This window comes from Aquarana catesbeiana, linkage group LG05 (genome assembly GCF_042186555.1).
Source record: "Aquarana catesbeiana isolate 2022-GZ linkage group LG05, ASM4218655v1, whole genome shotgun sequence".
Lineage (NCBI taxonomy): Eukaryota > Metazoa > Chordata > Amphibia > Anura > Ranidae > Aquarana > Aquarana catesbeiana.
This window is the reverse complement of record NC_133328.1, coordinates 521766161-521782443: the sequence shown is the minus strand read 5'-3', so window position 1 is coordinate 521782443 and position 16283 is coordinate 521766161. Positions and strand designations below refer to the sequence as shown.

At 41.1% G+C, this 16283-nt stretch overlaps 1 protein-coding gene across 9 annotated transcripts in view; it reads left to right on the top strand.

The window, feature by feature from the left end:
* ASPH (aspartate beta-hydroxylase) overlaps positions 1-16283 on the top strand; it is a 325502-nt gene that overhangs the window by 178908 nt on the left and 130311 nt on the right. For all 9 annotated transcript variants that reach the window (XM_073631691.1, XM_073631689.1, XM_073631688.1 and 6 more), the window contains one exon: positions 12370-12455. In XM_073631691.1, coding sequence (XP_073487792.1) covers positions 12370-12455 — 86 coding nt within the window. The remainder of the gene's footprint in view (positions 1-12369; positions 12456-16283) is intronic.

Here is a 16283-nt window from a genome sequence, read left to right as displayed (position 1 = left end):
AATGTGTTTTAAGCTACGTATTAAGGCTAAAAACGTATTTATATTTTATATAGTAAGTAGCTCGGGGACAAGAAATTAAAATGGTCGGCACACACACATGAAATTGACTCTCCGTGACAATGACAGCAGTGTGCCGCAGCACAGATGATGATGACACCTCACTCACCAACACAACATGTCCCCTTCTGAGTCACAGTGACAGTCTCTCTATGGCCGGCGGTCCCTTCAGCTTGCCTTGCTCCCGTCCTGCAGACATGCACACGAGGCTCCAGCCACTCCGCTCAGCTCCCTTGCACCATGACATCACACCACATGTCCAGGCACCGCCTCGGCCTGCACTGCCTGAACACACTGTAGCAGGCACTTGGATAGTCTCGGCCTTCTCTGGACTGGAACTGCGCATGTCCAAGCCGAGCGTCATGGCCATATTGTTAACTTGTCTCCTTTTCCTGTCACTAGCATTTAGTGACAGGAGAAAAGTGTCAGATTTTATTGGCTGCCTGTAAAATAAAAAAATACTGATGGTTGGCAACGCTGGTCTAGCAGCTAGTTCTTCCATTCAAATGATGAGGTTCAGTTCAGCTGTCCAGTCTTCTATACTAGGAACAGATGTGGACCCCCAGTGTCTAGGGATCAATGTTCTACCAGTAGAGAGGGAAAAAAAAAAAGCACTGTCATTGTGCTAATGACACTGGCTGGGAAGGGGTTAATGGGGACGATCAAAGGTTTAAGACCCCTTTCACACCAAGCCGCCTATAGCGTCAGCGGTAAAATGCCGCTATTTTTAGTGGCGTTTTACCGTTGGATTTGCGGCGCATTTCGGCCGCTAGCGGGCCCCCCGCTAGCGGCCAAGAAAGGGTTAAAACCGCCCGTAATGCGCCATTTTGCCGGAGGTATCCCAGCGCTGCCCCATTGACTTCAATGGGGAGCAGTGGCGGAGGAGCGGTAAACACACCGCTCCAAAGAAGCTGCTGGCAGGACTTTTCCTGACGTCCTGCCAGCGCAGCGCTCAGGTGTGAAAGCCCTCGGGCTTTCACACTGGAGACAATGCTGCAGCTGTTTGAGGGCGGATTGCAGGCGCTATTGTTAACTCTATAGCGCCTGCAAAACGCCCTCGGTGTGAAAGGGGTCTAACTGTGTGCCTAGCCTGTGATTCAGTGTAGTGGGGGGAGGTGCTTTTACTAGTGGAAGACATGGATCGGTGTTCCTGCTTTACAGAAACACAGGATCCATGCCATCTGTACTCACAGAATGGCAATCTGCCTTGTTTACATAGGCAGACTGCCATTCTGCTTGTGTACCAAAGCATTGGTGGGAGCTGGTCGCCGGCAGCATGCAAGCGCGCCCCAGACTCATAAGTGTTAGATCACGTACTAGATACGCTATCTGGCACAGAGCGGCTGTCCTGCCGCAGTAAATGGGCGCAAGTGGTTAATTTTTTTTTTTACCAATCTAAAATTCTGTGCTTTTAACTCTTTCCACCCACAAACATTTTAAGCCACAGTTCTTTAGTACTATGGCGTTTGATCTTAGAATTGAATGATCAGAGCTCAAAGACATCTACACTTGCCTGGCTTTGTTCAGTAGAACTAAACCTAACTTTTGTAAAACTGAGCAAGCAGCTGTTTATTGCAGAGAGATATGCTATATCTGTTCAATAATACAAACCTGCCTGCTTGCAGTTTTCTACTGAATGTACACTAAGCTGCACATGCGCAGCACTGCATGCATTCGCATCACACTTTGTGCCGGAAAGAATGACTTCTGTGCGCATGGGCGGGAATGACATCTCTCGCTGGCCAATCAAGAGGCCAGAAAAATTGCACCCAGGGAGAAGATGACAGATTTAACAGCCACATCGCTGGAAGACGGTGGTGACTATACTCGGGGGTTTGGTTCTGTTCATTAGCAATGACATCAAGGAAATTGATTATAGGTGGAATTTAAGTCTCTCAACGTAATACCAGTGAAATAATCCAATCGCACACACGACCTTCTAACAGATGATAGGTTACATATATATAGAAGTCTCAGGTTCTGTCTATATCAGTGAGAGGGGCCAGCCTGCAGAAAACACTGCAGACTGTTGAGTTTTGATGGTCTTACAGCCCTCTACCCCAGACAGGGTATAAACTGGGTAAGTACTAAAAAACACTGATGAAAACACCTACACCGTGTTTCCCAGATTGGGGAATCCATCCAGAAGCTTAAAGGGTAAGTTCACCTTTTTACAAAAAAGAAAGGGTTAAGTAACTTCAAATCTCCACCCCTCCGGACTTCTTCTGCACATAGTGGCCACGATGCCCCATGCTGCCAGTGTAGCCGTCCCGGTACACTGTAATACACAGCCCCGGAGTGAGTATCCATCATAATGCTTGCAAAGGCAAGCACTTTACCAGTTCATGTGACTGTGCTGACCAATGAGAAGTGCTTCTATCATCCCTGGGACACCTAGCTAAAAGAACCCCTAGATGTGCTTTTCGTTGTAAGCAGGGTCATGTGCAGCAGAAGGGTGGTCAGGATATTTGGAATTAATTTAATCGATTCACCTTTTTTTTTTTTTTTTTAAATTCTTCGTGAAACCGTGAACTTACCCTTTAAGCGTCTGGATGGATATAACACTGAGCCAAATGATCAGAGCAGCTACTGCTAATGAAGTCGATTCCTGTAATTCCTCGTAAAGGAATATATAAACTAAATGCACTGGCTTGCTTATTTAATAAGGTTAGTAACAAAGTACAGCAAGCCTTTTTAACAAATCAGAAGTCATGTTTCAGTGATTTGACTCCAGTGAAAAAATTATGAAACGTTCCAATTGTATTATAATCAACCCCATAATATTGTGTACTACCTCCTCCCATAATGGTTTCCACACTCCTAATGACAGTACATTTTTTATCCAGACATGTCCATTGGATTTTAAAACAACCAGAAAGTGCAAGGGACAAAACAAAAGCAACAGATAATTTTAGTATATCAAAGTTTAGGTAAAGTGTTATATATTTCATACATTAGTTTCCAATGAAAAGCACTTAAAGCAGAACTTCAACCAAAATGTTAAGTTCTGCTTTTCCGCCCCTAAATACCACCTTTGGACACTTTTTTTTTTTTTTTTTTTTTGGGGGGGGGAGGGGGGAGATGTAGCTGGAACCTGGTTTTGACATGCACCCGCTTCTACCACTGCTTGGATCTCCTAGGTGATCCAAGAGGAAGTTCAGTCTCTTATCCCTTTGCCAGCAACCTTCTGGGACACGGCACAGGTCCCAGGAGGTTACAAACTGTTCATGTAGCATGACCCGCGCTTGCACAGTGGAAAGCCAGCTGTGAAGCCACACTGAAGATGTCGGGACTGGGGACCCAAAGACCGGTGAAGAACTGGCTTGGGTGCAGATGGCACTGGATCCCTGGTCAGGTAAGGGTTCTTTTATTAAACGTCAGCAGCTACAGTATTTGTAGCTACACTGTCCTATTTATTATATAATTTTCCAGGTTATATTTTTGTTTACGGATTAAAAAAAAAAAAGTTTGCTGGAAAGCGAGTAAAGAATTCAAAAACTGGTTCTTGACATATGCAGCAGATGGCGCCAGTAATTAAGATATCAAAATGCTCCCTCCATGAAGCTCTATAATGCTGCAGATTTCAGGTGCCTCTAGTATGTCTGCAGCTTATACTGTGGAAGGACAGATCTGAAGTTTATTTTTTTTGTATTTTTATACATAGTATGGTATTTGATTCCTATTAAATGTTGTTATTTAATATTTTACACATTAATATGAGAACAAAACTCAGAGGGTTAGATGTTCCAGGATTATGGCTAATAATATGGAATTAAATCTTTAAAAAAATGGCAGTAATTTTCAGAAAGACACAGGGATTGTTTTACTAAAACTGAAGAGTGTAAAATCTGGTGCAACTGTGTATGGTAGCCAATTGGCTTCTAACTATAATTTGTTCAGTTCAGTTTTGACAAAAAACAAAAAAAACAACCTGGAAACTGGTTGCTATGCAGAGCTGCATCGGATTGTGCACTCTTCAGTCTTAGTAAATCAATCCCACAGTGTCTAATCACAAAACAGGTTGTATTAGTCTGGCCATACTAATATGTGTATTGGATGCAGTTGTAGTGGGAGTTTTGGACTGATTTTCTAAAAAGAGTTGGGAATTATAGCACAAAAAAGTGTGGGAATATTCACTGGTTATCCAATCATATGAAAAGCAAATTCCTGTTCACTTTAAATACCCAGTCATGAGCACATGAAATAAGTAAGCAGAAATTGGCTTTTAAGACTATTGTATAGTTAAAGTATATATTCACAGATTTTTGGTGTGATGATTTTTGATTTCTTTAGTAAAGGTAAAGTTCACATTTGGAACATGTTACATGTTCCACTTGTATTTCGAGTGGAACATGTAACATATTCCAGCTCCTGCCACCTCTCTCCCTGGGCCTCTGCCCCCCTGTGACAGTGGGGTTCTTCTTCCTGCACCTGCTGACCATCCAATATATAGTTATAGTTTCCCATTTTTTAGCCGTTTTTTAGCTGTTTTTTAGCGTAGAGCAATTCACCCCTCTTGAGCTTCTGTTCTGAGGTTTTTCTCCATGTTCTTGACATTTTCATGCAGTACACAATTCAGTCAATGAATTATTTTTAGTGCTAAACACTGGGCAAAAAAAAACCCTTTAATTGAAAAATATTCCTCAATATATTCCACAAAGAATATAAATCCATTTTGTATGCACCAAACACCTTTGTAAACCCAGTTATTACCTTGTACCTTGTGGGCAGCACTAAAGTTTGGATGTTCTCCCTGTGCCTGTGGGTTTCTTTCAGGTACTGGCGTTTCCTCCCACACTCCAAAGACATTCTGGTAGGTTAATTGGCTCCAGTCTAAATTGGTCCTAGTATGAGAATGTGATACAGGGACCTTAGATTGCAAGCTTCTTGAGGGTAGGAAGTGATGTTAATTTACTATATATGAAAAGCCCTGTAGGAAGGAGCCAACAAGCCCACTCAATGCAGGCTACCTGCAGAAAACTACAGAAGGGGTGCAGTTGAGACCAGTACAAGGGGAAAGCAGCAGTGACTGATTTGTATCACAGGAGGTTTCTACACAGAGACAAATTTGCATGCTGGATTACTGCACAGATGTGCAAGAAATACAAAAAGCACATTAGGATCAAAGTAAAAACACACATACCTACTGTTATATCAAGTGCAGAGCCAACAAATGAATACGTGATCATTAAATCACAGTAATAATGGATTTAAATAACAAATACATTCCATAAAGTCCAAAAAATCTGTGTGAACATAAAAAATTGAAAAATTTGTAAAGTCTGGTGTAGTCACTCTGGTAAATGCAGGTACAGTATATAAATGTGTCCGGATAGATATCCACCACCTTCAGGTAAAGTTCAAACTCACCAGAAATAATGGCTGCCGTGACAGCAGTATGTGCGCCTTGACATATATAGAAATTCCTCTGGAAGCGTAGCAGCGTTGCATCTCCACTTCCACTAAGGATAAATAAAGCTCATCAGGAGCACAGATGGATTTTCCATAGTGTAATATGTTTAATTCAAGTATTATCCAAATAAAAACACTATAAAAACCAGGTAAAAACTCACGATAGCTGCAGGCGACCTAGAATCACTCAGCGGCGAGATGTCAGTAACAAATATCCCACCCAAAGTGTTTCGTCCAATAGGACATTATCAAGGACATACCTACTGTGTTTGGACAAAATGTGCTTATTCCAGGGTTCAGCTTAAAAAAACAAATCAGTAAGTGAAAACTTTTCCCAGTCATACAGTACATGACGCAGGCTCTTAAATCATATGCAGCTACCTTAAGGTGATTGGACACTGGCAAAAAAAAAAGGAAGGCTGCAGAGAACTCCCCCTGTGTTACCCCTCCCACTCCCAACTATCTTAATTTTTTGCTAGTGTCCTTAGGTGATGGACCGCCTCTCGCTACTGAAAAAAGCTTACCACCTTATATGGAGGTTTCAAGAATCCTATTGCACCATAGCCACTGCAGCTCCTCATGCAGCTTCAAAATTTGTTGACACCTTAGCAGATACTTGGGTGACCATACCCAGACCCCACCAGTTGGAAGAAGATACAGGGCTGGCCTGTAATGTTTACATGCACTGGATCCTGTTGTGGGCACTCCCATTGGCATGTAGTGCAATGCATGGAGTTAGCATCCCAAGTCTAGGGCTATGGTCAGCAAGTGGCAGAGACCTGCCCCTGAAAACCCCTGCAGAGGGCGAAGAGTACAGCGAGGAAGTCTTTTAAACATTGTCTAGGTTGTGCTCATTTTCCAAACTCCCTTCAGAATGTGTGGGAGCCACCAACCACCCTTCCGGTGGTCATGGCAGTGAGAAGTGCCAGGGTTCATTTGAATTAGAAAATCAATTATGTCTACTAGTGCACCTGTAGCATCATTATTGCACCCGTGCCATCCCTCCAAGTGACAGCTAGTGTGACTGCAGAAATAGGGTGCTTGCTGAGCATTCACAGCCTCATTTTCAATGGGCTTTCTGCAGCTGCCCCCCTCAGCCTCTTCCTCTTTCTGGGCAGGACTTAGGACTGGCACCATCTCCTGTGGTTACAATATAGCAACTATTACCATCCTACCCAGGTTACTGCAGTCTACAAGTGCTTGGCATCTATGTACTCCCCCCTCCCTCTCTACTACTGCAGAGGTTTTGAGTACCCCTCTGGTGATATCCACAAGCTTGGCGTATCTTAAGCACAAGGAAAAAGGGTAAGGCTCACCTTTTAGCTCCATTGTTGTGGTAGTTTATCCATTCAGGGATAAGTGATCGGATCATGATGACAGGCCTGAAACAGAGATTTTGTTCAAGCTAAAGCTCGCCATGCTACATTTACTGACCCTGCATATTCCTGCTAAGTATTAAAGCAGTCTTAAGTCAACTTACCCCAAGATATCCAGTATTGGGTCCCTCAAATTACCTAAACTAGCCAAGTCTTTTCCAGGCACATGCTGATAGAGCCAGTGCTGTATGGAGACTGGCCTGGGCTGGAGAAGATTTTTACTCCTCCAAAGCACTATTGAAGACATTTTTCTGCTTAAGTGGGTGGTTCCTGTGGTAGATCCATCCATTTTCTGTCTTAACAATATACTTGCACCCCTTGTCAAAGACTATCCCATGTTCAAAGCCTGAGTAGACAAGGAGATAGTGGCCCTATTTAAAGCCCTTTTATTTTTTTTTAGGGGAGTGGAACATGCAAACTGCTGTTGCTTCTAACGAAGTCTGCAAGATGATTGCTGAATGCCTGTTAGGTCTCTCCTTGAATAAGTACATTGGGGAAATCACAGGGGTAAGAGTACTCCGCTCCCCCAGAAGGAAACTAGCGTCTCTACCAGTAGGACTTCCACATTTAAGGTTAAGAAGGGTTTCTTTTGCCCCTCACTGTCTTTCAACACCACTGGAACATACTTTCCTAAGAAGACAAAGCCCTCAAAACCAGCCAAGACTGATTCCATGGCCTTTTACAGTGATGAGGCATCCCCACTAAGACTAGGTGGACATCTTGGCTTTCTTTGCCTTCTGGTCCCAGAAAATCTCAGGTATCTGCATTCAGAGTGTCTTTCCAGGAACTATGAACTGGAGTTTCAATCTCCACCTTCTCCTTGCTTTGTGCCTTCAAACTTGTCCCCTGCCCCCATCACGATGGGCAGATCTGCTTGCTGCTGTCCAACAGCTCTTGTCTCAAGGGGTCATTACTCCTGTATCAAAAGAAAAACCCTTTTAAGGTTCCTACTCAAACCTTTTTACGATTCTCAAGCCAAACTGAGGACTCCAGCCCTTTTTTGGTCAAAGACTCAATTTGTTCCTACAGGCTTAAACAATCCTCTTGCAGCATAAGTACGCCCAGTTTAACTCCAGACTATTGCAGCTTAACATTCTGGCAGCATGGGACGGATTTGACCCTTGGACCGACCCATATATCTGACCCCCCAAGGCCAGACTTTCTCTAGGTGGTGGATTTCCAAATCCAGTGTTGTAGTCAGGGCAGCCTTTCATCTAAAAACATGGATGCTTCTCACAATGGATGCCAGTCTGTTGGGCTGGGGAGCAGTCCTGGGTACCCTCTAAATGTAATCAACATAGTCGTCACAGGAAGCTTGCCTTCCCATAAACATTGCAGAGTTCAGAGTGATTCAGCTTTCTCTTCAACACTGAACACCACTATTGCGAGGGCACCCGACGAGAATCCAGTTGGACAGTGTGTCTGCAATGATCTACGTTTACCATCAAGTAGGCATCATAAGTCTAAGGGAAATAGACTTGATTCTCTTTTGGGCAGAACTTTGTTTTGGCCCTGTCAGCTGTTGACATCCAAGGCACAGAAATTTGGCAAGCAGACTTTCCCAGTTGTCACTGTATGGATCAAGGGGATGTGCTCTCCTTCCAGAGATGTTTGGAGCACTTTTGCCACAAGTGAGGGACATTGGATGTGGATCTAATAGTTTCCAGATTCAACAAAAAACTGAATAATATTGTGGCCAGGACCAGGGACCCACAGGTTTTTGCAGTGGACACTCTGGTGATGCCAAGGGATTAGTTGAACCTGATCTATGCCTTCCCACCTCTCCAGATTTTCCCTTACCTGCTCTGTAGAATTGGTAGGTAGGCAATCTAGTGATTCTCATTGCACCAATTTGGCACAAGAGGAAGTGGTGCTTAGATATACCAAAACTCCTGCCAGAGAGGCCAGAGCCCTTTATAGAGTTTGACAGGCTGCATGTGTGCCCACTGCCCACACTTAAAGCCAGAACCTTCTGCACTGGTTATAAATGCCCAGTGTGCTTGGGGGTTTAACAACATGTGCCCCATGCTGTATGACTACAAAAGTAGAATATTTGATCTACCAGTAAAATTCTTTTTTGGCGCACAGTATGGGACAGAGGTCCCTCCCCTTTGTCCTTATGATCTCCCTATTGCTTGCTACAAACCTGAAGCTAGCTGGGAGTGGAAATTGTTATATAGGGGGATGTCCCTGCAGATTCTCTCTTGCCAGTGTTCAATCGCCTGAAGGTAGTTGCATACAGTAGGACCCAATCATATTGAATAAAAAGCCTGTGTCCTGCACTGTACACCAAGAAACAGATTTTCTGGTACAATATTTTTTATTAAAATAAGTATAACATCTTGACAAACGTTTACCCGCGCAGGGGTGCAGTTCAGTGAGCATAACAATCAAATAACTTCTATAGGTTCTAGCTGTCTACTGGGTGACCTTATGGGATATCCCAAAGGTTCCTATAAATCACCAGACTAACTAGGGCCCTAGATGCAGTTGCACTGGATTGCAGCAGAGGGTAATGCAAATACTGGTCCAATGGATACAACTGGCACAGGTCGGGATGAACATTCAGCAGAGAGATACAAAAAAAAAAAATTTGAGATGTAGCACTGGTGGCTGCTTGTCGACAAGAGGTAGGCCCTAAATCCGAGGAGCCAGGGGCCCCCTTAAAGCAAAGGAGACCATCACACGAAACATTTATGTATAGATATAAAAAACATTAATACCTTCCCCCTCCTTCTTTTTTTTTTTTTAATAAGTGATCTGTTCCCAGCTGTGTAAGGAGCTCAGAGAGCTGGGGGGGGGGGGGGGGGGGGAAACAGCACAGTGGTCTTTCCAGTGAATGGCTGTGCAGGGGGTCATGCCAGGACAAGTCTGATCATTGGAGGAGAGCAGGCTGAATTGCCTGCACTGCTAGAGAACTGACCACGATGTGCCCTCATGCCTAGCGCGGTCAGTTTTTGATAGGAAAGCAGAGGAACTGGCAGGAACACCAGGGATTTCACACAAAGGAAGCAATACAAAGAGAACAGGAGACTTTTTCATACAAGTACATGGTACGGCAGGCGCATATCAGAAATAGGAAATGTTGTGTTTACATATTCTTTAAGTCCAGATACTTTGAAACCTTTAATAATTATTGGAAAAGTTCTATTATTATGGAGAGCTATGCCAAATTAACAGATATATCTGGCTTTCACGCAGTCCTTTTGTGGGATTTCAGCCTCTTGACATGATTCTGTGATGTGCATCCCCATCTTTTTTTCATGTTCCAGAGAGAGGTGGGCTTAGAAAGAGAGGGCTTTTTTTTTTTTTCAAGCTCAAATTGCTTTTGAGAATGTAAGAACCCTGGCAACCACAGGGAGTAGAGCTAGTGGTTCAGTTAGGTGCCAAAGATCAATAAAGGATGAACATTAGAGTCAGTATTAACCTTCTGTTCTATTTAAACTCCTGTACCCGTTACTCCATTTCTCCAGAAAGGGTAAGAGGTGCGATATAAAATGTTAATCACTAATGCAGTTTGTAAAAGGGGCTTCACCATGGCAGCCATCATCTACTAAACACTTAATTACACATCAGTAGTTAGGTATTTACATAATTCTAGATAAAATGTGGAATTACTAGTAATCAAGGAATTAGCATGTGCTTGTTTAATCCGCTGCTGAAAAAAAAAAATCAATATTTAATTACGTTGAATTATTAGCTTTTGCACACAGTTTCTAATTGGGTCACAAATAATGAATCAAAATAAAAGAGCATTGTTTCCTTTAGTGGTTCCTTTAATTGTCTTAATTAGACAAGATGTTAATTAAGAAGTTATGCATGACAAAAGAAACCAGCAATAGCAATGTGTGCCTTTGTTTTGTGCTGCCAGTTTGATAAATTCTATGTGCAGGAAATAGTGTGTTTCTGATATGTAGGTTTACTATAGCTCTAGTAGATATAACACATACAGGTCAATATAACTGTTGAATGTAAAAGATGTATGTTGTAAAATAGTAAGATGCTTATTCACTTGAAAGGTAAAATTACAATTTAAAAAAGACTATTATTTTTTTGTGCATTTAGCAGCCTCAAAGATATATGCACTTTTAACACAAATCTGTCATCAAAGAATTGCTAGCTACTTGACAGTTGTATCTCTTTAACAAGCATTCTGAAAGTGAAACCAGAAATTCAATTTTCTGTGTTTTGTTCTGCATTTGTGATGTAGAAAACGATGAAGCCAATGAGACAGAATGACAGCCAGGGGAACGATAGCCAACATATTTCTGTGGCAGGTTTTGTATGCTGCAGATACACTATATTGCCAAAAGTATTGCAACGCCTGCCTTCACACGCACATGAAGTTTATTGGCATCCCAGTCTTGGTCCGTAGGGTTCAGTATTAAGCTGGTCCACCCTTTGCAGCTATAATAGCTTCAACTCTTCTGGGAAGGCTGTCCACAAGGTTTAGAAGTGTGTCTCTTGGAATGTTTGACCATTCTTCCAGTAGAGCATTTGTGAGGTCAGGCACTGATGTTGGCCGGGAAGCCCTGGCTCACTGTCTCTGCTCTAATTTATCCCAAAAGGTGTCCTATCGGGTTGAGGTCAGGACTCAGGCAGGCCAGTAATGTTCCTCCACCCCAAACTCGCTCATCCATGTCTTCATGGACTTTGCTTTGTGCACGGGTCCAAATTATTTGGTGGAGGGGGGATTATGGTTTGGGGTTGTTTTTTAGTGGCTGGGCCTGGTCCCTTAGTTCCAGTGAAGGGAACTCTTAAGGCGTCAGCATACCAAGACATTTTGGACAATTTCATGCTCCCAACTTTGTGGGAACAGTTTGGGGATGGGCCCTTCCTGTTCCAACATGGCTGCGCACCAGTGCACAAACAAGGTCTATAAAGACATGGATGAGTGAGTTTGAGGTGGAGGAATATGACTGGCCTGCACAGAGTCCTGACCTCAACCTGATTGGGATGAATTAGAGCAGAGACTGTGAGCCAGGCCTTCCTGTCCAACATCAGTGCCTGACCTCACAAATGTGCTTCTGGAAGAATGGTCAAACATTCCCATAGACACACTCCTAAACCTTGTGTACAGCCTTCCCAGAAGAGTTGAAGCTGTTATAGCTGCAAAGGGTGGGCTAACTTAAAATTGAACTCTACAGACTAATACTGTGATGCCATTAACTGCCTCCAGCCCGCCATCATTTTACCTTCCCCCTCTCGTTCTGGGGCAGTGTCATTTGATGTCTCTCCAGTGTCACCGCTCTCGCGATCCCGCGGGGGCACGTATTGTAAAAAATAATCTGCTTTTTTTATATCCTGCTTTAAATCAACAATGTTTTTCAAAAAGTAATTTAAGGCAGATATTTAATGTAGAAAAATGTTTCTGTGGTTGTACTTACTATAGAAAACATTGCTTTCAAGATAATAACTGTACTTTTGCTGTGAATAATAGGTATAACCACAATGCATTCATACGCCGTTAACTGTGATAATAAGATAAATGACTAAAACAAGGATCCTTCATGTTGTTTTATAGCCAAGAAAAAGAAACCCAAGCTCTTAAACAAGTTTGATAAGACAATAAAAGCTGAACTTGATGCTGCTGAAAAACTACGGAAAAAGGCAAGTTTGTACAAGTAAAACCCGCTCTTCAAATATAAGCCTGCGTATTTATGTAGTCAGTTTGTACGTAACTAGGTTTTTATTCGGACAGGACGCAAGTGTTTTGTTCTCCCATTTGATGCACTATTATTATGCTGTTCTAACTGTTATCATACTGTAGGTATGCTGGATACACACTATACAATTTTCTGTAGATTTTTTCCTTTAGATTTAACAAAAACCATATAATATGAAGTCAAACCTTATAAGTTTCAATTTGTATGCAGTCAGGCAGGCCCTTTCATTACATGGTTTTGGTAAATGCAAAGGAAATCAGACAACAAAAGTTGTATAGTGTGTATGGGGTCTAAAGCCTCATATACACGGTCTGATTGTTGGATGACGAGCATCTGATTTTTGTCAACAGCGCGTGTGCAGGATTTTGTCTAGCATACTAACTATCCCCAAAATTGTCGTTTGACAAACCCGAACGTAGTGATGTACTATGAGAGTATAAAGAGGAAGTTCATTTCTCCTTGTCAAAAGAAGTTTATACTTGTACAATGTTATAAAGATACATAAAGATACATAAAGTAAGTTTACAAGGATCTATAAAGTAAGCTCATTGTTTTACAGTAGGGTTTATATAGGTAAATATCATGAAATTTCAAATATTAAACATTGGGTTCACGTAAACCTAAATTAAAGATATATATCATTTCCTTAGTTACTTTTGTAGGTATTTAAATGATTTATACCTACTATACATATTGTTTACAAGTAGAGTGTATATAGGTCAAATAAATTCTGATAATGAGCTTTAATCGTAAGGTGGAGAAAAAGAAAGAGAAAGAAGAAAAAGGGTTGAAAGGTAGAGGTATGGTCCACAAGGTTGTCCCGCTCGTCAGTTTATTATTCTTTTTAGTTCTCTTTGAAGCCTTAGAATGGGTGTGTCTGTAAGTCATTTAATCTGTTACCATGGCAACAGGACAGAGTCATTGAAATTTGACAGGAACTGTTGTTTTATCCAAGGATGCCAAAGTTTTTCAAATTTTGGAATTTGATTTTGATCGATGGCTACCATCTTAGCATGGGACATTGTATTATTCATTCTGTGAATTGTTTCTGCTAGTACCAATGTAGGAGATTTCCATGCCTTGGCCACTGTTTGTTTTGCAGCCGTTATTAGTTGGATCATAAGTTTGAATTGAGAGAGTGTTAACCATTCCGGTTTTAGATTAAGTAAAGTTAAATATGGATCTGGTTGTATTAGTTTTTTAAATATTTTAGATGCAATCACGAAGACTTCCTTCCAGAAGGTTTGGATTACTGGGCACGTCCACCATATGTGTAAATATGTGCCTATTTCTGGGCATCCTCGAAAACAAAGAGTTGAGGTATTAGGTGAATATTTTGCCACTCTAGCAGGTACAAGGTACCAGCGAGTTAGGACTTTATAATTTGTCTCCAGTGCTAAGATGTTGGGTGAAGATGACTTAGATGTGAGCCATATATTAGACCAGTCCGTGTCTTCTAAAGTTCGTCCCAGGTCCTCCTCCCACCTCTGAATGTAAGAGGGTCTATTAAGATTTGCTACTCCATATAATTGATTATAAAGTGATGAAATTGTACCTTTAGCAAATGGATCTTTTGTACAGATTGATTCAAAAATGGATAATTGGGATAATGGTGTATCCCCCTTTAGGAATGGTGTATAGAAATTTTTGATTTGGAGATATCTAAATATCTCAGAGTTTGGTAGATCATATTTTTCTCTAAGCGATGGGAATGAAAGGAATGATTTAGATGCTATGAAGTCATTTAGTGTCTGAATGCCTGATGTTGTCCAAGCTTTAAAAGAATTTGGGCAGATCCATGCCGGATAAAAGGCCGGATTTCTGATAAAAGAAAGGAGAGGATTGTGTGGAGATTGTAACTGATATTTGGTTTTTAGTTTATCCCAGAGAGATAAGAAGTGTTTAGTTATGGGATTATGAATTTTAAAGCGGTCTTTAGGATCAAGCCATAATAAATTTGATATTAATAGAGGGTCATTTTCTGAAGCCTCTATAATTACCCATAATGGGATTTCCTGTTTTGCATGGTATTTGGACAGACTGGCCAAATGTGCTGCTCTGTAGTAGTTAGTAAAATTAGGGTATCCCAGGCCTCCTTTATTTTTGGGAAGATGTAGTGTGTGTATAGGTATACGTGGTTTAGAAGAGCCCCATATAAACGAAGTTGCTCTTTTTTGTACTATTCTCAAAAAATAGGAAGGAATTGGAATAGGGAGGACTCTGAATAGATAAAGCAATTTGGGTAGAATAGTCATTTTGATTGCATTAATCTTCCCTATCCAGGATAAAGGAAGTTGCGACCATTGTTTTATTAGATTTGTGATCTGTCTTAATACAGGAGGATAATTGGTTGAGAATAAGTCAGAATGAGATGCTGTTAAATGAATTCCAAGATATGGGATTGATTTTTCTGCCCATGTGAATGGGAGTGCAGCCCTAGCCGGGATCAATTCCATGTTTGTGAGTGAAATATTAAGCACTAGGCATTTCTTAGGATTAATCATAAGGCCGGATAGGGCTGCAAATCCATCAAGAGCTGGTATTAAGTTAGGACCAGAGACCTGTGGTGATGATAGAAAAAGTAATATATCGTCTGCAAATATACATAATTTGTGTGTAATACCTCCTACTTCAATGCCAGTTATAGTTTGGTTTGTTCTGATGTATTGGGCCATGGGTTCGAGTATAAGGGCAAATAATAAGGGAGATAATGGGCAACCCTGTCGGGTACCTCTTTCGATATTAAAGGCTTCAGATTTGTATCCAGCATATTTTATATAGGCTTTGGGTTTATTATATAATGCTTTGATCCATGTTAAAAAGTGGGGTCCAAAACCCAATTTTTGTAATGAATATTGCATATATTGCCAGGATACTGTGTCAAATGCCCTCTTAATATCGAGAGATAGAAAACATAAAGGGATTTTCCGTTTTTTAGCAATATGTGCCAATAACACTGCCCTGCGTATATTATCGCCTGCCTGTCTATTTGGCATGAAGCCTACTTGATCTCTATGTATTAATTTTCCTATAATGCTATTGAGGCGTTTTGCTATTATTTTTGCTAATAATTTAATATCGAGGTTTAACAGAGAGATAGGCCGATAATTCACACAGGAAGTATCATCAGAAAGGGGTTTTGGGATCATACAAACAATTGCCATTAGTGTTTCTTGCCGAAAAGAATGTCCATCTAGAAGTTTGTTAAAAGTTTCAGTGAGAATAGGAGAGAGTATTTCTGAGAATGTTTTATAGTATAAAGCCGAGTAGCCGTCTGGGCCTGGTCTTTTGTTAAGTTTTAGGTCTTTTATGGCGTTAGCAACTTCATCTATAGTTATAGGCTCATCCAGACTGCTTTTTTGATTCTGAGATAACTCAGGTAAGGTTATTTTTGAGAAGAAGGATTCAGCTTCTGTAGGATTAAATTCATTGTTTGTCTTGTATAAAGTTGCGAGATGTGAGTGAAATTTATGGACTATTTTAACTGGATTACAAGTGTAAACATTTTTTGATAATTTCAAACGTATTGGTTTGAAAGATTTGTTAGTTGAATTTAATGCCCGAGCCAAATATGTACCTGGTTTGTTTGTATTCATGTAGAAATTGTGTTTGGAGCGTTTGAGGGATTTATCAATTGACTCAGTGAGAAATAGATCGTATTCCAATCTAGATTTTTCCAGATGAGATTTTGTACTCTAAGATGGATTATCTTGAAATGATATGTAGGCTGCATTAAAATTAAGGTTCTAGTTTTTTTGCTATATTTTTGCGT